This window comes from Ceratotherium simum, chromosome 24 (assembly GCF_057802395.1).
Source record: "Ceratotherium simum simum isolate JZ-2026a chromosome 24, ASM5780239v1, whole genome shotgun sequence".
Taxonomy (NCBI): Eukaryota; Metazoa; Chordata; class Mammalia; order Perissodactyla; family Rhinocerotidae; genus Ceratotherium; species Ceratotherium simum.
In genome coordinates, this window is record NC_141923.1 from 32,493,242 (window position 1) to 32,518,082 (window position 24,841).

Sequence of the window (24,841 nt, forward strand, 5' to 3'; positions counted from 1 at the left end):
AGCGTAAGAAAACAATATATTTTTATTCTACTTAGATTTTAAAATTTTGAATTCCCAGTCTATGAGATGGAAAATCCCAGTAAATTCATCTTCCGCCTCCCTTGCACCTGTGTTGTATTTAAATTCTGGGGAAGCCAACATAGTACCTAAGTTTTGGAGAAGATGTAGGCACCCCTCATCCCTGTACATAGGGCTTCATCAGATTTTGGGGTTCTCTTCTCAGTATCCATGTCTTGCTGGCAGATATTCTCATCATTTTGCTTTTATGGGGCCACACTGGAGCTTGAGAATCTTTCTGAGGCTTTCTATGGCTTCCCCATACCACAGAATTATTCCCTCTCTGGCGTCTTGCCACCTACCCCAGATTACCAGGAATGCAAACACTAGGTCCTTACTCAGGGACCCAGCAGTATTCTCTTTCTTATAATCTTGTTAATATTTTACTTCAGAAGCATTTCCTGTCTTGTGAAAATTTTTTCTCAGAGGCATCTCGAGAATTCTTTCTGCTTACTCCTGTCCCATCTCCACACTTGAGGCAGGGTGAAAAATAGAATGGCTAGTAGCTCCTAAATCTAACAACTCATTGGATACACCTGAGGGAGCTTTTAAACTTGAAGATGCTCCCACCCCCAACTCTGCATAATCAGAATTTGTTTCTTTAAACAATCACAGGAGATCAAGGTCGAATTTTTGAATCTCTCAGTGGTGGGCGTGAGGCAGGACTTCGCTCAGTCTCTTTTTCCTCAAAGTCTCCAAATTTTTTTTCCAACAGTACAGCCAGCCTCTTCCTCTCCTGACTACCCCTCCCCACCGCCCCTCTCCTTTCCGCTCCCTCCACCTTGCAGCCCCACCCCTCTGTTTCCCGCCCCGCTCCACCTCCCCTCCCCGCCGCTCTCCTCTCCACCCTGTTCCACCGCCACCCCTGCCCCTGCTCTCCTCCCACGCCTGCTCCATCTCCCAGCCCGCCCCTCTCTTCCAGGCCTGCCCCTCTCCTCTCAGCCCCACCCCCTCCTCCCAGCCCCGCTCCACCTCCCTGCCCCGCCCCTCTTCTCCCCGCCGCTCTCCTCCCACGCCTGCTCCACCTCCCAGGCCCGTCCCTCTCCTCATAGCCCCGCCCTTCTCCCCCAACCCTCCCCTCTCCTTCCAGGCCCGCCCCTTTCCTCCCAGCCCCGCTCCACCTCCCAGGCCCACCCCTCTCCTCGCAGCCCCGCCCCCGCCTCCCAGCCCTACTCCACCTCCCAGCCCCGCCCCTCCATCTCCTAGCTCCGCCCCTGTCCTCCCCAGCACCTCCCCTTCCCTGGCAGTCTCCTTCCCTCTCTGCGTTCCTTCTCACTATCCCTACCGTCTGCAATCCGCTGCTTCCGTCGCCGTAGTTGTTACGTTTACTCTGCGCCGGAAGAAGAATCCGCGAACGCCTTTGGAGTTATGGCGGCGGTAGATGTGCGAGGTAAGCTGTGTTGGTTACGGTCTGTTCCTGATTGTCTGGGGTCTGCTTTGGGGTCTGTAGCTCGCGGGGGAAAGGTTCACGTTCGCTTGTGATGCCTCCAAAGCTCTTATGAGTGGTTTTTGTGGACGACCCAAGATTCTAGTCTGGGGAAAAGTTGCCTCTTTTTTCCCAGTTCCGCAGGGGTCTCCTAGAAGCGTCGAAACGAAAGGGCCGGAAGAAGCCGTGGGTACTTTGAGCCCTCGGACCTGCAGTATTGTTCGGCACGCGTGTCTCTCCAACAGTATTGGGACACTTGTTTTCGGGTGAAGGAACGGTCTTTGGGCAGAGAGGGGAGTGGGGTAATGAGCGGACACGATTGGGTTCATCTCCTAGGACGTGGCGTGAGGGCTGCCTTGTTTATTTCTGACATCGCGCACCGCGCGTCCCTGGGCATGAATCCCTAAGATCTTTTTCTGTGAGTTTTATTTTGGAGTCTATAATACTTTCTGTCGAGCTCCCAATAATTACTGAGGGCAAGGGTCCTTTCTTTTTCACAGCCAAACTGTAAAGGTACTCAAATATTTGTTGAATCAGTGAATAAATATATAGAGACGCAATTCTTTAATTGCTGCTTGATCTCTGGTAGTATTGGGCCATACATCTTATCAGCACACGTACATATATCCGTTTCGGTGAATTTGTAATAAAAAAAGGCCTGGAATTGTGCTCTGGGTTTCCCAAGAGTGAACGGAAGGGTGACTAAAAAATACCTGAAGCATGAGAACTTAGTTCCAAACAGACCAGGTTCCTCCAGGTTGGGAGGAGGTATCATGGAAGTTCCCAGGAAAACTTGATTTGTTCCCGCGAATATCTTTATCTTTTACTACTGTATTGGCTCCCACAAAACTTCTACACCTGTATGAAACTCTCAGTGTAGATTTATTTCCATTTGAAATTTTGTGGTACTTTTTCTTAGAGCAAGTGTGAATTTTTGTACCTAGATGCTAGCTGAGATTCATGGTTAAATTTAAGCTTCTCACCTACATCAGATTAAAGAAAAAGAGCTTTCCTCAAAAGATGTTTAACTATAATATGTTTCTCATCACTTCTGCATAGGGTTGTTTTTGTTTGTATATACTTGATTTTTAAAGGAAAGTGTTTTCTTTTTCTGTATTAACCAAATTGGAGTCTAGCACACTCATTACAAATATCTTCTCATTTATAGTTACTTGGAATATCCAGTGATCTTCAGCATTTCTGGATAATGTTTTTACATGTGTATCTTTCATTATAAGTGAGAGTTGCAAGTGCCTAATTTCATCACTTGCTGATTGTTAGAGAGCTGTATTTGGGCTATGTCAACATGCTTCCTTGTTCTGAATAAAAAAGAGAAACATGTAGTTGGTCAGACTGTTTTCAAATATTTAGGTTTCATAATGTTTTTGTTTAGATTTCTTAGGGTTGTTGCAAAAGCTTTAAGGTGGGAGTGTGTCTGGTGTGTTAGAGAAACAGCAAGGAGGCCAGTATGGCTGAAGCAGAGTGAGAGAGGTTGTGGGAAGGAGATGAGGTCAGAGAGATAATTGGTGGCTTGATCATATAGGGATTGTAGGCCGTGGTAAGGTCTTGGGCTTTTCTTCTGAGTAAAATAGCCACTAGAGGGTTTTGGTCAGAGGAGATGAAGAAAATCTGACTTACTGTTTTTTAGGATCACCTTGGCTGGCGAGAACAGTGTAGGAGGGCAAGGGTGGAATTAGGGAGACCAGTTAGGAGGCCATTTCTGTAATGCATGGAGGTTTGGGGGTAGCTTGGACTAGAGTGATAACAGGGGAGATGGTAAGTGGTTTGAGTCTGCTTGACTTGGTAGTGTGTTCTCTTTATGGGGCTGTGGTCATGGGTGGTCTCCAGGTGGGACAGATAATTGTATTGTATTTCACAGCCACATACCACCCTCTTAATCCCAGTTAACTGTTTTGTAAATGAACATCCTTGGATACTGGAGTATAAGTAAATCTACGACCAGAAGAGTAACTTGTCCTTGGCCCTCAGTCGTGAATTAATAAACATTTGCTAACTATTGCAAATCAGGTCCTGTGCTAATTCCTGATGAGTAAGACACAGCCCCCATTCTCTAAAAACTCACAATTTAATGGGAACACATTTGTATTTCTGGATTATGATACGATGAGTATTAATGAAAGTATATAAAAACTGCTGAGAACTAGAGAAAGAAGCAATTATTTTTGTCTTGCAAAGTAGAGAAAGGCTTTGCAGAGATATTGACATGTGAAATTTTAACCTAGCATCACCATTTAAATTATCTACTAAACTCATACTCTTGAGAATGAAAAGGGTCTCTATTAAAAAAGAGGCACAAACGGGAAAAAAAAAAAGAAGCACAAACTAGGACACCCTTGATTAAGCCAGAAATAAGTTTGGTTATCGTAATCTTAAATTGGCTACCAGCACTACCACCATCATCATCATGATTAACATTTATTGGGTTATTACAGTGTGCTAAGCATTTTATATACATAATCTGGCATGTAGGTATTATTGTAATCCCCATTTTATAGATGAGGAAACTAAGCCATGGGGAGATTAACTTGTCTGAAGTCCCATAATTGTCAATATACTTTTCCTTGTGCCATTCTGCTGTGGTGGTGAATTGTGGGCGGTGAAGTGGGAGTAGTGGAGCTAGATTGTGAAATGCCACGTTAAGGAATTTGAAGCTTCTTCTTTTAGACAATAGGTATACATTGCCATTCTTTAAGTAAGAAGTGACATAATCAGATTTGTATTTTGCATAGAGTAGCGTGACACAGTGTGACAACTCTCACTTAAAAATGTATGAGTAGCATTTTTAAGGCTGAATAGGATTGAGAGAAGAACTGGAGATGGAGCCCGGTAAGGAGGCTGTTGTCCAGGTGACACTTGGAAAAAGATTAATAAGATAGTGGCAGTAGGGATGGAGAAGAGGAAATGTATTTGATTAGACTAGATCCTCTCTCGGACAGCACTGATTGTTCTACAGGTGGTCTCCACAATTTATAGTATCAGCCGTGGCTTTTCTTGCAAGGTTTTTTCTTTTAACTTAGTTTTTTTATTATTATTTTTAAATTATTATATTGAGGTCATAGTGGTTTATAACATTGTGTAATTTCAGGTATACATTATTATCAGTTTCTGTAAAGACTACATAGTGCTCACCACCAGTAGTCTAATTTTATTCATCACCATATATATGTGCCCCTTTACCCCTTTTGCCCACCCCCAACCTCCTTCCCCTTGGTAACCACTAATCTGTTCTCTTTGTCCATGTGTTTGTTTATCTTCCACATATGAGTGAAATCATGCAGTGTTTGTCTTTCTCTGTCTGGCTTATTTCGCTTAACATAATACCCTCAAGGTCCATCCATGTTGTTGCAAATGGGACAATTTTGTCTTTTTTTATGGCTGAGTAGTATTCCATTGTGTGTGTATATATACACCCCCCCCCCCCCCACATCTTCTTTATCCATTTATCAGTTGATGGGCACTTGGGTTGCTTCCACATCTTGGCTATTGTGAATAATGCTGCAGTGAACATAGGGGTGCATAAATCTCTTTGAATTGTTGATTTCAAGTTCTTTGGATAAATACCCAGTAGTGGGATAGCTGGATCATATGGTTTTTATTTTTTTAAATTTTTGGGAAATCTCCATGCTGTTTTCTATAGTGGCTGCACCAGTTTGCATTCCCACCAGCAGTATATGAGGGTTCCCTTTTCTCCACATCCTCGCTAACCTTTGTTATTTTTTTGTCTTGGTAGTTATAGCCATTCTGACAGGTGTAAGGTCATATCTCATTGTAGTTTTGATTTACGTTTCCCTAATAATTAGTGATGTTGAACATCTTTTCATGTGTCTGTTGGCCATCTATATATCTTCTTTGGGAAAATGTTCATATCCTCTGTCCATTTTTTGATCAGGTTGTTTGTTTTTTTGTTGTTGAGTTGTATGAGTTCTTTATAGATTTGGGAAATTAATTTGCAAATATGATTTGCAAATATTTTCTCCCAGTTGGTGGGTTTTCTTTTCATTTTGTTCGTGGTTTCCTTTGCCTTGCAGGAAAGGAAAGCTCTTTGGTCTGAGGTAGTCCCATTTGTTTATTTTTTTTTTCCCATGCCTCAGTAGACATGGTAAACAAAACAGGTTCTTAATATCGCTCTTTACTGGGTGTTTTCAACTTGAGGCAGCATAGTGTAGAGGAGTGTAGGCTGTGGAGCTGGGCTGCCTGGATTTACATCTCAACTCTACCATTTAGTAGCTCTGTGACCTTGTCAAGTTATTTAGCCTTCCCATGTTTCAAGTTCTCCTTCTGTAAAGTAGTAATAATAATAATACCAGCCTCCTTGAGTTATTGTGTGGTAAAAAGGTTAGAACAGCGCTTGGAACAAAGTCAGTGTTCAAAAGTGATAAATAGTATTCTCTCCATTTGCATTGGTCTCACAGGTCATGCTCGCCTTACTTTTCATCTTTAATTTTATTTATTTATTTATTTTCCCCCCAAAGCCCCAGTAGATAGTTGTATGTCATAGCTGCACGTCCTTCTAGTTGCTGTATGTGGGATGCGGCCTCAGCATGGCTAGAGAAGCGGCCTGTGGATGCACGCCTGGGATGCGAACCCGGGCCCTACTTTTCATCTTTGACTAGTTTACTAAATGAGAAAAATGTGACATATAACTGCTGATCAAGAAACAGCTTGGTGAATAAAATTATAGGGAGAATTTACTGAAGTCACTTGGAGCAGATGACATTTATAATTCCTTCTAATTTTGAGAGTCTGATTCCATGTTTAGTGTATCCAAGCCAAATTCCTTATTATTACTTCCCTCAATGAGTTGTTGGTTCTTAAGATCTCTGACTTGATAGATGGTCATTCAGGAAATTGTCTCTTTTTCCCCTAAAAATGTCTCTGTTGTCCTTTACTTTGTATGCATTGCCGTTGCCTTCTACCAGGTCCTCATCACCTCACGCCCATATCTATTGACTCACCATAATCGTTGGTAGGTAGGATCTATAATTATACATTTATTTGTTTCCACAGATTTTTCCTCTACCTATGCTGAAATGATCTATAATATTATAACATTTTATTGTTAATAGCTTATTATGACACTGTATAGACATAGTTTCCACTAAGTGAGAAACAAACCTAAAGTTGTCCTTCTACAAATGCTTTTATGTAATGATTCCTAAGGAAATAAAAAAGAAATGTGTAAGAAAGTTGCTTTAAACAAAACTACTTTAATAACTGGACTGTAGTGTTTAAAGCTGAGAATAATGATTATCCTTAGTTGCTTTTCTGTCTTTTTCTGTAAATGTTATTTCCTGGCCTGTTAGACATTTGGTTATGGCATGATCCGTTTGTGATGAACCATCTTAATGGACTGTAGTAATTATTTGGTCATTAACATACTTCATCTGTTTGTTTCCTCCTTTATTTTATAATGCACATACCACGTTTTACCTTTCTTTACGTACTTTTTTCTCATTTAATTCATTTCGCTCAGAACTGCTTGTCACTTTGGATTAGGTCTGACTTTCTCAAAGATGCCAGAAGCAATTACAGTTTAGAAGAGGTTGAGGTTTTCAGTTCTTCCTCCTTCAACCGGTATTATATAGGCCTTTTGATGTCATGACTTATACCTAGTGGGATGTAGTTCAGTCAGTGGAATGAAACATCATTGCAGCCAGTAGCCAATAAAAGCTCATTAATTAAAACTATCTAGCTCTATTTACCATGTCTTTTTTTTCTTTTTGCATTTTTAAAAATTTAAGAATTAAGTTTACTTTAGAATGTGAAATTGTATGGCTGTAATTAAGGGCATTCTAATTCTCATTTGCCCCAAAACTTTTACATCATTATTATCTCATTTATAATAACAGCTTCCTAACTTATTTCTCCGTTCCTAATTGGGAGGCCTCAAACTTCTGGCTGTAGATGTGTTTTCTTTGGCAAGCATGTGTTTGAAAATTTTTTAATTAGTTGCCAACATATAAAAACTCAGGATTTCCAGTTTTTTGAAAGACCTCTCCAGATTCCAAATCCTATCACTTCTTCACCTAATCAAATTATTCTCTAAACATATAATATACTTTTATTTATTTATTTTTTTCTTTTTTTTGTGTGAGGAAGATCAGCCCTGAGCTAACATCCGTGCTAATCCTCCTCTTTTTGCTGAGGAATACCGGCTCTGAGCTAACGTCTATTGCCAATCCTCCTTCCCCCTCCGCCCCCCAAAGCCCCAGTAGATAGTTGTACGTCATAGTGGCACGTCCTTCTAGTTGCTGTATGTGGGATGCGGCCTCAGCATGGCCAGAGAAGCAGTGCGTCGATGCGCGCCCGGGATACGAACCCGGGCCGCCAGTAGCGGAGCGCACGCACTTAACCGCTAAGCCACGGGGCTGGCCCATCTAAACATATAATATACTTTTATATTTCCCTACCTTTGTATATGCATTCTCTCTGCTTGGAATTACTTTGCCCCTCTTTTCTCCATGGTGAAAATTTATTTATTCTTTAACAGAGGGCTAAAACCCTCCTCCTCCTCACCCCATGAAAAATCATTACTGTTTCCTCAGGTAAGGTATTCTGTTCCCACCACTGTGCTCTTGTAACACGTTTATTCATACCTTGATTACAGCACTATTATGTTGTGTGTTATTACTTTCTTGCATATTTATCTCTTCTGTTAGGCTGTGAGAGTATAGAGGTTGGGATCCATGTCACCCTTATATTCATAGTGTCTGCAACATTAGATGCATAATAAATGTTTGTTGGATTGGATTTTTTTTCTCTTTTCTCATCCTTTATCATTTTGTTTCTTTCCTATAGATAATCTGTTGGGAATCTCTTGGGTTGACAGTTCCTGGATCCCCATTTTGAACAGTGGAAGTGTCCTGGATTACTTTTCAGAAAGAAGTAATCCTTTTTATGACAGGACATGTAATAATGAAGTGGTCAAAATGCAGAGGCTAACATTAGAACACTTAAAGTAAGTTACTCTAAGAAGATAGCATCTTTGCCAGCTAGAGATTTTACAATGAAAGGTTCTTTCAAGCTGTGGATTGTGAAGTACAGAGCAGACGTTTTGGAAGAACTGGAGTTTTGTTTGGGTTTCTACCAATTTGACATGCAAAGGAATTATTAGTAGTCACTTGTAACCTAGGAAGTCTTTTCTGTATAACTTCATATATTATTGTCCAGTTAAAATACAACTGTGAGGTTTAGGTGTAGATGTGATGAGTGATTTTAACAATGCAACTGTTATCCTTAACCAGGTAACTATACTTATTGTCTCCTCTACATCTAATTTAGTGTCTTAAACCATAGTCTGGTTTATAGTAGATTTGACTTTGTATGACTAATAAAGGAAACAAAACTTTTAGTCAAATAGTGCAAAGCAAGCTTCTTCAGAGTTAGGATGCTAAATAATTAAGAATTTATTACTATTTCAAAAGTTTCTGAAACAACTGTGTAATGTAGTTTTTCATCTGTTAGCTAAACATTGGAGGGGGTTCATGAAATTAAATTTCTATGGTATTTTAAATAGCTTTTGTTATGAGGCACATATTTACAACTGGTAAGACAACTTATTGTCGCTTTTAAATGTAATCTGTCAGGTCAAAAAATTTGTTGGGGATGAGGATAAGGTTTTTGATGTTTTCTGGTTGGGTAGAATGTATAGTTGACATGTATAGTCAAGGCCTGTATAGTCTTCATGTATATTTTTATATTTTATATAGATTTATAGATCTCTTTGATCAGGAAGCATCATGATATTTTGGTTGCCTTTTTGGAAATGTACGCTCTTCAGTGTACTTTCATGACTGAAAATACTCAGATTTAAGTTCATGAACGTCTGTAGAGAAATTTTGTTGTTGTTTAAAAACCAAATTTTACTTTATCTGTATTCCACCTACTTGGGAAAATAGCCAGTTTTATTGAACAGCCAGTTTTTAATATCTAACATAGGCAATTTTAATCCTGTTTACAGTGTTGCTATACTTTTGTATAATAATTTGAATGTTCTGCAAAATTATTTGTAGGGTGTTCATAGATATTTGAATGTCTGTGTTCTATTTTCAGTCAGATGGTTGGAGTGGAATACATCCTTTTACATGCGCAAGAGCCCATCCTTTTTATCATTCGGAAGCAACAGCGGCAGTCCCCTACCCAAGGTAAAATGTGTAAACTTCAGGCATTATTTTCTTCTTAGGATACCATGATTTATTTACTTCCTGAGTTATATGTTCTTGTTTTTTGGGATTAGGTTCTGTTTTGCAGATCCCTAAGACCGACATACATACATGTTCAGTGTTTTGCTGGGAGGACTCAGCAGACTCAGCATATAGTTAGTTGTACTCTAAGATCTATTATGGCAACACAGTAAGGATACCAAGCCAGATCAAAAAGGGAAAAAGCCATATGAAGTGGGATCTCTAGGAATCCATATGTGTAAGCTTCCTATGCTTTCCCTCCTGCAAAGGGTCACACCAAGTGCACCCTCCCTCCAGCAGTGAAATGCAGCCCCGCAAGTGTAATGTGTCTGCTCAGAGAAGCCCAGTTGAGACTCTGAGTCCAGAATTTTTATTGAGGGCTAATCCTGTAGACATCCTTGCCTGCCAAAATTCCTGACTCTCAGAAGGAAATCAGGTTTTCACCATACAGTCATGCATCGCTTAATGATGGGGATACATTCTGAGAAATGCATTGTTAGGCAGTTTTCTTCGTTGTGCGGAAATCGGAGTGTACTTACACAAACCTGGATGGTATAGCCTATGCACCTAGGCTATAGGGTACTAATTTTATGGGACCACTGTCGTATATGTGGTCTGTCGTTGATCAAAACCATCATTATGCTGCGCATGACTGTAATCATATTGTTTGTACAAATTGTTTAGGCAGGCTGATATAGCAGGCATAACTTTATCACTTATGAAATGTTTCAAAAACTAAGTTCCCCTAGTTGCATGCTTAGATGCCAAGAGTCTTCCAGTGTGCCCAAGGACGACTGTCCAAGCAGTAACAGAGCAGTTCGCTTCATTGAAGCCATCTCTTCCCGTGAGCATAGTTGTTGGGGTTTCAACTGAATCTCAAGTACCCCAAGTAACTTTTCTTCTCGTCTCAGTCCATTGAGTCTAATTCTGTTACAAAATACATGGTAGATGCAGTTGCTCAAATTTATAGAGGATAAATTGAAAATCCTCATTGACACATTCAACCAAAAGTCTTACCTGAGTTATATTACTAAACAAAAGCTTGCTTTTGAAATTACACTGAAGAATATAGAACTCAGATTTGATTTTGAATCAAAGAGCTAGTCACTTGTTCCAGAGATGACCAGCTACATCTCCTAACTAGATATCCTCATCAAGTTAACCCTGATATTGATTTCAGAAAATGACTTGCTCGAGAAGTTGTGGTTCCCAAGTCCAGAATCCAAATTTAGTTTCAAAATCAAAGATCTAGAGTTCCTGCCAAGAGGAAAAGAAAACCTTAGAACAAAGACGAGACCAAGGACAAGATTTCCATGATGAGAGGGTTCAGGGTATAGAAGCTACACGGGATGGCACCAGCCTCACTAGCAGCTGTTTTATTCCTTAGGACCCAGGACTGGGACACAGAGGCAGGTTCAGTGCATCTGATATCTTCACCCTGGGCCCTACATCTCTCTTGCTTTAAGGTCTTACTACCCAAAGTGTCATTGACTGACAGCAGCATTGGATCACTTGGGTACTTGTTAGAAATGCACTAGCCTTACTGAGTAAGAATCTGATTTTAACAAGGTACTCCAGTGATTCAGTACATTAACGGCACATTAAAGTTTGAGAAGCACTCCTCCTAGAGCAAGAGTTAGCAAACTTTTTCTGTGAAGGTCCGGCGAGTACATATTTTAGGCTTTGTGGGCCTCATGGTCTCTGTGACAACTACTCAACTAGTGCCATGGAAGCCTTAGATAATAATGTAAATGAATGGGTGTGGCTGTTTTCCAGTACAACGTTATTTACAAAAACAGGAATTACCAAACCCTGCCTTAAGCTCTAATATGGGAAAATGTCAAATTTTAGTTGTTCTTTTTATGGAAATCTACGTGGCAGTTTGTGTGCAAAGCTGTATTCATAAACTTTTTTTTTCTTGCGCTGCTTTAGTTATCCCACTGGCTGATTACTATATCATTGCTGGAGTGATCTATCAGGCACCAGACTTGGGATCAGTTATAAACTCTAGAGTGGTAAGGGTCTTTACATTCTTTAATCACTAAATAAAACTTTTAATTGAGCTACCTTGCTTCTAAGAAATAAACAGGAGCTCCTCTCTCTTGTGTAAGTTGGTATAAACTGTTGACTAGTGGCATGTCTTGAGCATTGGTTACTGTGGGCCAGCTCCATGTTAAAAGTATATACCACAGCCCCAGCTATATAGTGATTTGGTTTCTGAAAAACAGAAAATTACTGTCTTTGTATGTGTAATATTTTGTGAGTATTTACTTTGGAAATTTTGGTTGGCCTAATAAGAAATTCAGAGTTGATTTTCTTTTTGCAAGCTTACTGCAGTGCATGGCATTCAGTCAGCTTTCGACGAAGCTATGTCATACTGTCGATATCATCCTTCCAAAGGGTATTGGTGGCACTTCAAAGATCATGAAGAGCAAGGTAGGTAGGACACCTAGACCCTCCTAAAACTCTTTTTGGCCCTCTGAGGATGAAGCTGTTTTCTTTAGGAAAATGGCTATTGATAGTTTCTAGGTGTGTTTTACTTTTCCGTAGGAAGACTTCTCATAGGATGATGACATTGTCACAGCTATGATTCATGTAACTGGATGTGGTAATAATAGCTTCCCGTAGGAACAGATATAAATTTTAATCTGTTAGGTAACTAGTAATAGGTTGATTCAAGGTTTTAAAATACTTGGAACATACAGAGGAAATTGGTGATGAGGAATGAGTAATGATGATGTTTCCTGCTTACCTGACTGTTGAGTCATCTTGAAATCTGGAACCCAAATCCCCTCAGTCTTCAAAGTAGGGGAGATGCTCTTAGAGCCCTCTCTCCAGATGACCAGTCTGTTTTCTGATCTTTCCGTGTTATCACCTGTTGTGACGCCAGGTTCCCTAGTTTCCATAGCTGCTAATCTGCTGCTTGTTCTGCACCATATTTTACCAATGAAAGTACTTCTAGAAATCTTTCTGTAGCATTATACCTATATCCTACATTTCCTTCTCTGAGAAATAGCAACTCAGAATAAATCACTGAGGGAAAGGTAGCCTTTAAAAAGAGTTCATTCATGGAATGAATGGTCTTTCAGATACAGCTCTATATATTCTTGATAGTAGGTGCAGGCCACAACGTTTGATGGAGGAAAGTTTGCATCTGTTGAGTAAACTTCTCCCAAGAGCTGTTTGCCCCTACCTTAAGGAAGTGTTTAGAGCAATGCTTGCCTGGAACTCTTCATGTAGGGACAGTTCTCCAATACACCCCTCTCCCAGGGAAAATTCTACACATGATTAGCCTCAGAATTTCTCTTGCGAGTTCTTTTCTTCCTGTCTTCGTGATCTTCTGTTGTTTGGTTGGTCCTATTTTTTCAGTGGGTTATAGTCTTCATAATTGAGTATGGTAACTTGAGTTTGTGAAAGTTGCATTTTCCATTTGCACCTATTAAGCTGTGTGGGAAAAGACCATTTAATACACTTAAAATATACACATGATAATTTGAGACCAATAATCTGGATTATGACTTAGGTAATTGTGGAAAACTTTAGCCTTAAAATTCTTATGTCTGTTTATGTTTATATACTAAAACTGAAGTATCTTTAAAAGACTTATCAGCTTTTTAAATGTTAGAATCTTCATTTCAGAGGGAGAGTTAGAACACTTCTGTGTCTATGTTATGTGTAACTTATTTGGGGGATAATTTTTGGAATAGCAGCCATTAAAAATAATGAAGTTTGAGTATATTCCTGGTGGGAAAAGATTTTTAAAAATATAAGACACCAAACTAATTAGGCAATGTTTCAATTTGGACTTCATATTTTAATAGATAAAGTCAAACCTAAAGCCAAAAGGAAAGAAGAACCAAGCTCTATTTTCCAGAGACAACGTGTGGATGCTTTACTCCTAGACCTTAGACAAAAATTTCCACCCAAATTTGTGCAGGTAATGAGAATGTCTGTGGTTAATTTTGATTTGACACTTTTTCCTGACATATGTAATTTTAATTGAGAACTGATTGAGATGTGACCTAAAAATACTGATTTTCCTCATTAGTTAAAAAATGATCTCTGAATCAAAGGAATGGTTTTTTTTGGTGACGAAGATTGGTCCTGAGCTAAGATCTGTTGCCAATCTTCCTCTTTTTGCTTGACTAAGATTGGCTCTGAGCTAACATCTGTGCCAGTCTTCCTCTATTTTGTATATGGGATGCCGTCACAGCATGACTTGATGAGCGGTGTATGGGTGCTGGCCTGGGATCCAAACCTGTGAACCCCAGGCCGCCGAAGCAGAGCATGCGAATTTAACCACTACACCACCAGGTTGGCCTTGCAGAGGAAAGATTTTTAAAGACTTATTGGAGCAAGTGGCTAAAGGGAATAGAATTAATACTGTTCTGTGTGCTTAAGTTTAATTTCTCATTGAATCTTCACAACTATGAGGACTGCGTATAGATAATATTCTCATTCAGAAGGTTGCTAAAAGTGTCATAGGTGGTAACAAAACTAGAATCTGCAACTCACACTGTTTTTACTCTATGTGCTGCCTTCCAACCTGAGGTAGTGGATAGTTAAGTCCTTAAAGGATAGAATAGTTAAAACTTCTGTAAAAGAGAATAGAACATTTGAGGTAGAGAGTTTGCCATGATAAATGGAGGAGGCAGGAGTAATGATAGTTACATCATACAGGTGTTTGAGTTACATGAATTCTATCACAGTAGTCCTCCCTTATCCATGGTTTCACTTTCCGTGGTTTCAGTTCCTCTCAGTCAACCAGGGGATCTGACATACAGTCAGAAGGTTGATAGTAGCCCAATGCTACATCACAATGCTTGTGTCATTCACCTCACTTCATCTCACCATGTAGGCATATTATCTCACATCATCACAAGAAGACAAATGGTAAGTACGGTACAATAAGATATTTTGAAAGAGAGAGACCACATTCATATAACTTTTATTACAGTATATTGTTATGATTGTTCTATTTTTTATTAGTTGTTAATCTCTTATTGTGCCTAATGTATAAATTAAACCTTATCATAAGTATGTATGCATAGGAAAAAGCATAGTGTGTATATATATAGGGTTTGGTACTATTTGTCGTTTCAGGCGTCCACTGGGGGTCTTGGAATGTATCCCATGTGGATAAGAATGGACTACTGTATGTTATTTTGGGGGGTTCCAGCAGCACTAGCAAATTCACCTGCCATTCTACTAAATGAGCTTTTGAAGTGAAGTGGGTATGAGATGGGATATGTAAACATGTTATTCTCGTGGTTATTCTCAGTTCTTATGAGACTTTACAGGGCTGTGTATAGACAAGGTCATATGCACTGTTTTTTTTGTGGGGGCCTATTTAAGAGATTTTCAAGGGTAATTTTAGATTAAATGAGATTGTTCACACCATGAGATGAGTTTAGAATACTCCTCCCCTTCCCCCTTCCCTGACTCCAGTGTGTGAGAGATATGTGCTATTGGAATGGTAATGTGGTGGTGAAAGTAGCAGAAGACACAGTTGGAACTCAGGGCAGGAAAGCCAGTTTAGAGAAATCTCATGAATTGCACTTGAAGATGAAACAGTGTCTGTTGAATAAATAAATAAATGAATTATAGCTGTGTGTAGGGTGAGGTGATGAGTAACTGCTACAGAGTGTAAGAGGTTAGGTGTGGTTGAACATTTCATTCAGTGAGTACATAGTATTTACTAGCAAGGCTTGGGGAAGAACATCTAGACCTTCACAGTACAGCAGCCATTAGGCGTATGTGACTGTTGAGCATTTGAAACACAGCTAGTTCGAATAGAGTTGTGATATAAGTGTACAATACATGCTGAGTTCAAAGACTTAGCACAAAAAAATATAAAATATATCAGTAATATAAAAAGATTGATTATATGTTGAAATGATAATGTTTTAGGTATATTTGGTTAAAAAATATAAAATTCATCTGTTTCTTTTTGAAAATGTGACTATGGGAAAATTTAAAATTACATGTATAGCTTGCATTTGTGGCTCACATTCCATTTCTTTTGGACAGTGCTAATCTAGACAGTGGGAATAGAACATGCAAAACCAGAAACATGAAAGAGTATTAATGGACATATACTGAGAAACCACAATATCGTTAGTTTGTTCTTTTTCTAGTTCCTTGAGGTGTAAAGTTATAGATTGTTTATTTGAGATCCTTCCTCCTTTTTAATGTAAGCATTTATTGCTATAAACTTCTTTCTTAGTACTGCTTTTGCTGCATCCCGTATGTTTTGGTATGTTGTGTTTTTATTTTCATTTCTCCAGATAATTTCTGATTTCCCTTTTGATTTCTTCTTTGACCCATTTGGTTGTTCAGGAGTGTGTTGTTCAATTTCAACATATAAGTTAGCAGAAGGAAAGAAATAATAAAGATTAGAGCAAAAATAGATGAAATGGAGACTAGAAAAACAATAGGAAAAAATCAATGAAACTAAGAGTTGGTGTTGTAAAGATAAAGTTGACAAACTTGTAGCTAGACTAACGAACAAAAAGAGAAGAGTGAAATAAATAAGAAATGAAAGAGGAGACATTACAACTGATACCACAGAAATGAAAGGATCATAAGAGACTACTATAAACAATTATATGCCAACAAATTGGATAACCTATAAGAAATTCCTAGAAACATACAAAGCTACCAAGACTGAGTCATAAAGAAATAGAAAATCTGAACACACCAGTAACGAGTAAGGAGTTTGAATCATAAACCTCCCAACAAAGGAAAGTCCAGGACCAGATGACTTCACAGGTGAATTCTACCAAACATTTAAAGAGAATTAATACCAATCCTTCTCAAACTATTTCAAAAAATTGAAGAGGAGGGAACACTTCTAAATTCACTTTATGAGGCCACCATTACTCTGATACCAAAGACAAAGACACTACAAGAAAAGAAAACTACAGTCCGATATATCTGATGAACATAGATGTAAAAATCCTCAATGAAATCCCAGCAAACAATCCAACAACACATTAAGATGATCGTACATCATGATCAAGTGTGATTTATCCCTGGGATGCAAGGATGGTTCAACATACTAAAATTAGTCAGTATGATACACTACATTATCAGAATGAAGGATAAAAATCTCATGATCATCTCAGTAAATGCAGAAAAAGCATTTGAACAAAGTTCAACACCCTTTTATGATAAAAACACTCAACAAACTAGATATAAAAGGAGTGTACCTCAACATAGTAAAGGCCATCTATGACAAACCCACAGCTAAGATCATACTCAATGGTGAAAATCAAAGCTTGTCCTCTGAGATCAGGAACAAGACAAGGATACCCACTCTGCACACTTCTCTTTAACATAGTACTGGAAGTCCTAGCCAGAGAAATTAGGCAAGAAAAAGAAATAAAAGGCATCCAGATGGGAAAGGAAGAAGTAAAATTGTCTTTTTGTGGATGATATATGATTTTATATATAGCGAACCCTAATGACTCCACTAAAAAACTTAGAACTAATCAACAAATTCAGTAAAGTTGCAGCATACAAAATCAACACTCAAGAATCACTTGCATTTCTATATACTAACAACGAACTATCTGAAAAGGGTATTAAGAGAACAATCTCATTTATAATAGCATCAAAAAATAATTACTTAGGGATAAACTTTTGTTTCCAGCTTGAGATATAATTGGCATATAACATTGTGTAAGTTTAAGATGTTCAACATGTTGATTTGATACACTTATATACTGCAAAATAATTACTACCATAGCATTAGCTGACACCTCCATCACGTCACATAATTACCATTTCTTTTTTGTGGTGAGATCATTTAAGATTTATTCTCTTAGCAACTTTCAAGTATATAATACAGTAGTATTAACTATAATCACCAAGCTGTACCTTCGATTCCCAGAACTTATTTATCTTATAACTGGAACTTTGTACCCTCTGACCAGCATCTCCACTTTCCCCAACCCCCTCCAGCCAATGGTAACCATTATTCTACTCTCTGTATCAGTTTGGCTGTTGTAGATTCCACATATAAGTGATATTATGCAGTATTTGTCTTTTTCTGTCTGATTAATTTCACTTAGCCTAATGCCCTCAAGGTTTGTCCATTTTTTTCACAGATAGCAGAATTTCTTTCTGTCTCATGGCTGAATAATATTCCTGTGTGTGTGTATCACATGTTCTTTTATCCATTCATCTGTTGATGGACATGTGGGTTGTACCCATATCTTGAATATTGTGAATAATGTTGCAGTGAACATGGGAATGCAGATATCTCTTTGAGATCTTGTTTTAATTTCCTTTGGATATATATCCTGCCGTGGGATTTCTGGATCGTATGGTAGTTCTATTTTTAATTTTTTGAGGAACGTCCATACTGTTTTCCATAGTGGTTGTACCAGTTTACATTCCCACCAACTGCAAAAGGGTTCCTTTTTCTCCACATCCTTGCTAACACTTACCTCTTGTCTTTTTGATGATAGCCAATCTAACAGGTGTGAAGTGATATCTCATTGTGGTTTTGATTTGCATTTCCTTGATGATTAGTGATGTGGAACACCTTTTCATGTACCTGTTGGGCGCTTGTATGTCTTCTTTGGAAAAATGTTTATTCAGTTCCTCTGCTGAATTTTTAATCAGGTGGTTTGTTTTTTTGCTATTGAGTTGCATGACTGCTTTATATATTTTGGATGTTAATCCCTTATCAGATACAGATATTTGATTTGTAAATATTTTCTCCACTTCTGTAGGTTGCCTTTTAATTTTGTTGCTGGCTTCCTTTGCTATGCAGAAGCTTTGTAGTTTGATGTAGTCCTACTTGTTTGTTTTTGCTTTTTTGATGCATTTGCTTTTGGTGTCAAATTAAAAAAATCATCTCTAAGACTCATGTCAAGGAGCTTACTGCTTACATTTTCTTCTAGGAGTTTTATGGTTTCAGATCTTACGTTGAAGTCTTTAATCCATTTTGAGTTAATTTTTGTATATGGTGTAAGATAGTGATCCAGTTTCATTCTTTTGCATATGGCTGTCCAGTTTTCCAAACACCATTTATGGAAGAGACTTTTTTTCCCCCTATTGTATATTCTTGGCCCTTTGCTGTCAGTTAATTGATCATGTATGTGTGGGTTCACTTCTGGGCTCTCTGTTCTGTTCCATTGATCTGTTTCATGTATTGTTTTTATGCCAGTACCATACTGTTTGGGTTACTACAGCTTTGTAATATTGTTTGAACTCTGAGCTATCTGCACGCCCATGTTTATTGCAGCATTATTCACAATAGCCAAGGCATGGAAACAACCCGAATGTCCATCAGCAGATGAATGGATAGAGAAACTGGTATATACAGTGGAATATTATTCAGCCTTAAAAAGGGAAGGAAATTGTACCATTTGTGGCCTCATGGATGGACCTGGAAGATACTATGCTAGTTGAAATAAGTCAGTTACAGAGGGAGGAATGCAGTAGAATTCCACTTATATGAGATATCTAAAATAGTCAAACTTGTAGGTGCAGAAAATATTATAGTGGTTGCTAGAGGATAGAGGAAGGGGGGAATAGGGAGTTGTTAAATGGATATGAAGTTACACTTATACAAGGTGAATAAGTTTTAGAGATCTGCTGCACAACATAGTGCCTATAGCTAACAGTATGCTGTTGTGCGCTTAAAAACTGGGTAAGAGGGTAGATCTCATTTTGAGTGTTAGCACGCAAAAAAACCGAAAACCAAAGGAACATAAGGAATCTTTTGGAGGTGATGGATATGTTTATTACCTTGATTGTGGTGGTGGTATCACAGGTGTACCTGTATGTTCGAACTCATCAAATTGTATACATTAAATATCTGCAGTTTTTTGTATATCAATTATATCTCAATATACCTGAAAAAAACAAAGAAAGAAGCCAGAAAATACTCTGGAGGTTTACTCTGTGTGTTTGTGGAGGGGAAGAGTAATGAAATAAAAGACTTAGAAGATGGATTAAGCTCGGATTGAGAAGGATTTTGTATACTCTACACAGGAGTTTGTGGTTAATCCTATAGTCCAGTGTTTATTTGCTATTTTAAACCCATAACCACTCTCATCAATATAACAGGTTTCCAGCTATATTAAAAATTATTTGAAGCATTAAAACAATAGCTGTCATCACTAAAGACAAACCAAAGCAGTGGTAATTTTTTTTATATTCTTTTTCAAATACACGGTCTCTTGAAGTATACTGAGATTTCCTCTCCCGCATCTTCTAGACCCTCATCACTGAGTAGCTGAGAATTATTGGTGATGGCAGTAGAGACCCATTAAATATTTAAAAATAGTTGCAAGGAAGTAATGTACTTAGTTTTGTGTTTTAGGAAAATAAGCAATAACAATGTAGAGGATGCTTAGGGAAATGTAATAATTGGAGCCAAGGAGGTTCAATTATGGAAAGCCTGAATTAATTCTGTGGCCATAGAGAGGAGAGGATTCAAGAGATATTTCAGAGTTAGGACTGCCTAAATTTGGTAGTTGGCTTTGGAGAGATTGGAATTAAGGATGATTCTGAGGCTTCATGCCTAGAATCAACTTGATGTTGATTGTTAACCAAAGTTATAGGAATATAGGAAAAGAAACAGATTTTGGCTTAAATGTAGTTGTTAGGGGTTCTATTTTCATTGGCCAACCTCCAGAATATTCGTTAGCTTACTGCTGTGTTTGGATTCTGAGGTACCCCAGCTGATGACTATTTGTTTTTTTCTGGCTAGAGGTGCTGCCTTGAATCTCATATGCTATCCTATCCTGGTGAGCTAGACTGGACAATGTAGAAAGCTCAAAGACTCTCTTGAATCTTAAAACAAACAAACAAACAAACTAAACTTTACCTTATAGAAAGTTATGAAAATTTAAAAACATACAAAAGTAGAATAATTCAAAATGAAGCCCTCATGTACCCATTACCCTATTTCAGCAATTATCAAAGATGGCCAATCTTGTTTTATCTCTTCTTCCCCCACTTCCTTCCAGTTATTTAGAAGCAGGTTGCAGACTTCATATCATTGCAGTGAATTTTTTACATTTTTCTTTTAAAGGTTTAGCCGTAGTCACACTTCAGTTGTCATTTTCCAGAACTCCACCTTTCTTTGTACCATCCAAGGGCCAAAGCCAACTCCCAAAGAGAGAGTGTGTCCAACTCTATATAACAGACTAGGAGGAAGATGGCTCTCTGTAGAACCGTTAATGATTTCTTTGCCCCTCCTACCCAAAACATTTCTCCTCAGATCTAGAGAAGAAAATAGATTCTTGGTCTACTTGAAGTCTCCTCTGAGCTCCTGTTTACCCCATTGTGTCTCCCAGAACCATTTGTAGCTCAGGACTTACTCCTACTTATCCATTGTATTAAACAGTTGAGTTTCTGGATCCTAGGGATGTTGCCCCTATAGGGAGGTGCTCAGGAGAATATTGGTGGAGTCCTGCCTGCTTCTTTGAAGCTCCTTTTTCTATATTTTAATTCTTGTTACTACTGAAAGTACACTAAAACTGATGTGATGGGAGTTCAGGCCCTGAGAGCCTTTTATGATGAATGCCCTCTCAGTGCTGTTTTCAGAAGATGCTAGAACACCGTGGGTTATTTACTTCTGCTAGATTTATCCCAAGATTACCTGATGAAGTTTTGTTAGAAAGCACCCCCATTCTATTTTCCCATCTCAAACCATATCCTACTAGTTTGTCTGACAGTATTGACTAGAAAAGATTAGACAGTGTGCACAGGGTAGATAATGACATTATTTCAGTGTCCAGATACAGTCCAGTGTCTGATATAGTTCAAATGGTTCAGTGCTAGCAGTATAAGAATATCCCCTCTCAATTCCTCATTTCCTCAACATTATGCCATGTATTTCCTCTCCTGTTTTAAAGTAAGAAAAATTATTTGTTTAAATGCTAGTATATTCATAAGATATGTGATAATGTGGCTGTGTTGGGGGTTCCCATGACCACACCCATGTTTAGAGATTTGCTTAAAGGACTCACAGGATTTATTACAGTGACATAGTAAGGATATCCAGTCAGATATAAGGGAAAAAGACGTAAGTCTGGAGGAATCCATGTCAGGCTTCCTTATACTCTCTTCTTCCCATGAAGGGTCACCAGAGGGCACTCTTCTCTCAACAGTGAAAACGCAGCAACATGTATGTGATACTTCTGCCCAAGGAAGTCCACTAGAGACTTGGTGCCCAGGTCTTTTGGGGAAGTTTGTCATGTAGGTACCATCTATCTAACATGTACCAAAATTCCACATTCCCTGAAGGAAAGCAGGTATTCAGTATAAACAATGTAGTCTGCAAACAACCTAGGCACGATGAGGCACCATTATCAGTTAGAGAATGGGGGGAACTCTCCCAAAATTCACTTTCTTTAGACACCAGCGAAGGGTCAACCTTGCAAGCTGGCCTTTCTAAGGACAGCAGCCTTAGGCCTTCTATGTTAACCTTCTCTACACAATGGATAATAATAATGGAGCTCAGTTTTGGTCTTACTAAGTGTAATGGTTCCCAGAACTTGTAGTTGGAGTGGGCTAGTAGGCAGATGGCAGCATGAATCTGGAACACGTGCTATCAGAAAATTTTGTAGTCTTTAGTCATAGGCATAGATAAGAAAGCTTAGGAAGGACATGTAAATTCAGAAAAAAATTCAGAAAACAAATGGAGGCATTGAACTTAAAAATGAAGAGAACGCTTTTCTTCTGAGATGACGGGGAAGTATATAAAGGTATTTTATATATATGTATATGTGTGAGGGTGTGTATATATAGATGTATGTATGTAAAGGTATAATAAGTTTGAAGGTAGATAAGAGGGAACTTGGGGCATTGACATCCTTATTTTTTTTTTAAAACATAAGCAATAGAGTCATTATTGGCTGAGGGTGAGGGGTAGGTTGTGAGCCTTGAGGAGGGAGGAGGAGGAAAGTGTTTTAAAGCATTTAACTCAGGTAACGGGAAAAGGGAGATGACAGGGCCCAGTCAAGTAAAAGAACTGGTGTACAGAATGGAGGATCTTACCTTGTTCCTGACTCCTAGTGCCCCCATCGTTTCCCCCTGCAGTTTGATTTCTGATAGTATACTCACCACAAGCGTTATGTTTTATAGAAGAATACTTCTTTTTCCTCTCGACTGCCCATACCTGCCAACTTGAAAAGTTGGAGAGTTCATCCAAATTTTGTTCTACTTTCTTATAGCTCATACTTCCAAGGCAAATGAGCCTCTGGAGTCTTGAAAGGCTCCAGTATTCCCTCCCATTGGATTCTACTTAGCTACTTTTTGAAAAGCATTGTAGTCTGAGTGCAGAGGCAAAGGGTTCTGTAGATCTTCAAGGGTTTTTATGTTTGACTCTTTTGTTCTAGTTTGAGATTTTTGTCTTTTCTGGAATGGGAATAAGAAGTAGAAAATGATACATTTACTTTTTATGTTACATGAATAGTAGTACCTCTTCATGAAGTCATTTATAGTATAATTTGAATGAAGGTATACTTTTAAAAAGAATTATGAAGTCAAGAAGAAGAAAGCTTTGCTAACCTGCTCTGTTTTCTTCTTTCCCTTTCTCCCCCGCCAACCCCCCCTCTTTTTTTAAAATTACAGCAAAAGTCTGGAGAAAAGCCTGTCCCAGGTATGGTTCCTCTGATATTCTTATTAAACTTGAAATAAGACTAAACAGCCTGTTGAACTCTATACCTATAGCTTGTGAGGTGAGCTATGGTCATTTTGTGCATCTAGACTCTCTCATGGTAGCTTGTTACTCCTAACCTTTGGGATCTGCTGAATTGGCAAAAGATGGTGCTTTTGTGGTAATGATATTAGTATTTAAAAGATGAATTGGAGTGGGAAGAGTAGGTATTGAGGAGGTGTGGAGAAGCTGAGGTGATTTGAGGTTGTTTTTAGTTCAAATCTCAGTGTGAAGAAAGGTCTTCTGTTTCAACATTGAAAAGAAGAATCGAACTATCTGTTGAACTGGGATAGAATAATTATATATCTTCTTGATGCATAATGTCTTATTTAAATGTCATATGTTTTTGTCTAGTATCACAAATTTGCTTGGGTTATCACGCTTTTAGGTTTGTAAATGGGTTCTTATACATCTGCCTGTTGAAACAGCTGAATTTAGAACTTGAGATAAGCAGTTCAAAGTGAATTTGAAAGAATCTGAACCATTCACATTAAACATTGTCTAAATTGATCTCATCCCTCCACCCTCCAAAATATATCTGTTTTTGATGTCCAGTGGATCAGACAAAGAAAGAAGCAGAACCTATACCAGAAACTGTAAAATCTGAGGAGAAGGAGACCACAAAGAACACCCAACAGACGGTGAGCACTAAAGGCCCCCCTGAAAAACGAATGAGACTTCAGTGAGTGTTGGACGAGAGAGAAACTTGCCGGACTCCTCTTGTCCCTCGTTATACCTCATTACTGTGACAGGCTCTTGAACTTTAGAATTCTTTGTCACAGCCCTCTCGTTTGTATAGAATGTGCTTGTTCTTTAAGGAAGGGTGTAAAGATCCTGATGCTTTCGATATGAATATTATGTATCTTTTGTGACCTTTCTGCTACTGGACTTGAGCAGCCTCCTCACTCACGTGTGTACTGCTATATATATATAACAAAATAAAGGTATTTGCGTAAACTTCTTTATTATGACTTTTTCCCCCTTATTTTTCTCTCTGAAATATTTCCAGGTGCACTTTGTAAACACAAAGGATTAATGTTAAAGTGGTATCTAAGCTTATTTTCTTTTATTAGTTGCTTATTCCTCAGTATTAAAATAATAAAGTTACTGAAAACTTGAAAGATAAAGAAAAGGTAAAAACAACCTCACTCACCAAATACCATCACCCTACAAATGCTATAACAGTGTTGTGAATTTTGTCTTCTTTTTCTGTATATAGATGTTTTTAAAACCAGTTTGTAATTATTCTCTTCATACAGTTGTGCTTTATCATATTATTATGTCTGTTGTAAGCACTTCTCCATGTTTAGTATTTATAGACTATTTATTTTAGTGACTGAATAATTCTTGTGAATCATATGTTTTCTTAAACTCTCCCCATGTGATACTTAGGTTTTCCCCAATATTTTATTTTAAATAAGGCTGCAGTGATTACATTTGTGTATAATGACTTTCAGTATTTAGTATTTC

General features: G+C 38.3%; 1 protein-coding gene across 1 annotated transcript; it reads left to right on the forward strand.

Moving 5' to 3' along the window:
- Positions 1-1,347: 1,347 nt before the first annotated feature.
- On the forward strand, positions 1,348-24,336 carry MED6 (mediator complex subunit 6). Its single transcript, XM_004426303.3, has 8 exons — positions 1,348-1,447; positions 8,303-8,462; positions 9,557-9,648; positions 11,620-11,702; positions 12,015-12,123; positions 13,509-13,624; positions 23,287-23,314; positions 23,927-24,336. Exons 1-8 carry the CDS (start codon positions 1,426-1,428, stop codon positions 24,055-24,057), a joined length of 741 nt encoding a protein of 246 aa, XP_004426360.1. The 5' UTR covers positions 1,348-1,425; the 3' UTR covers positions 24,058-24,336.
- Positions 24,337-24,841: the final 505 nt, after the last annotated feature.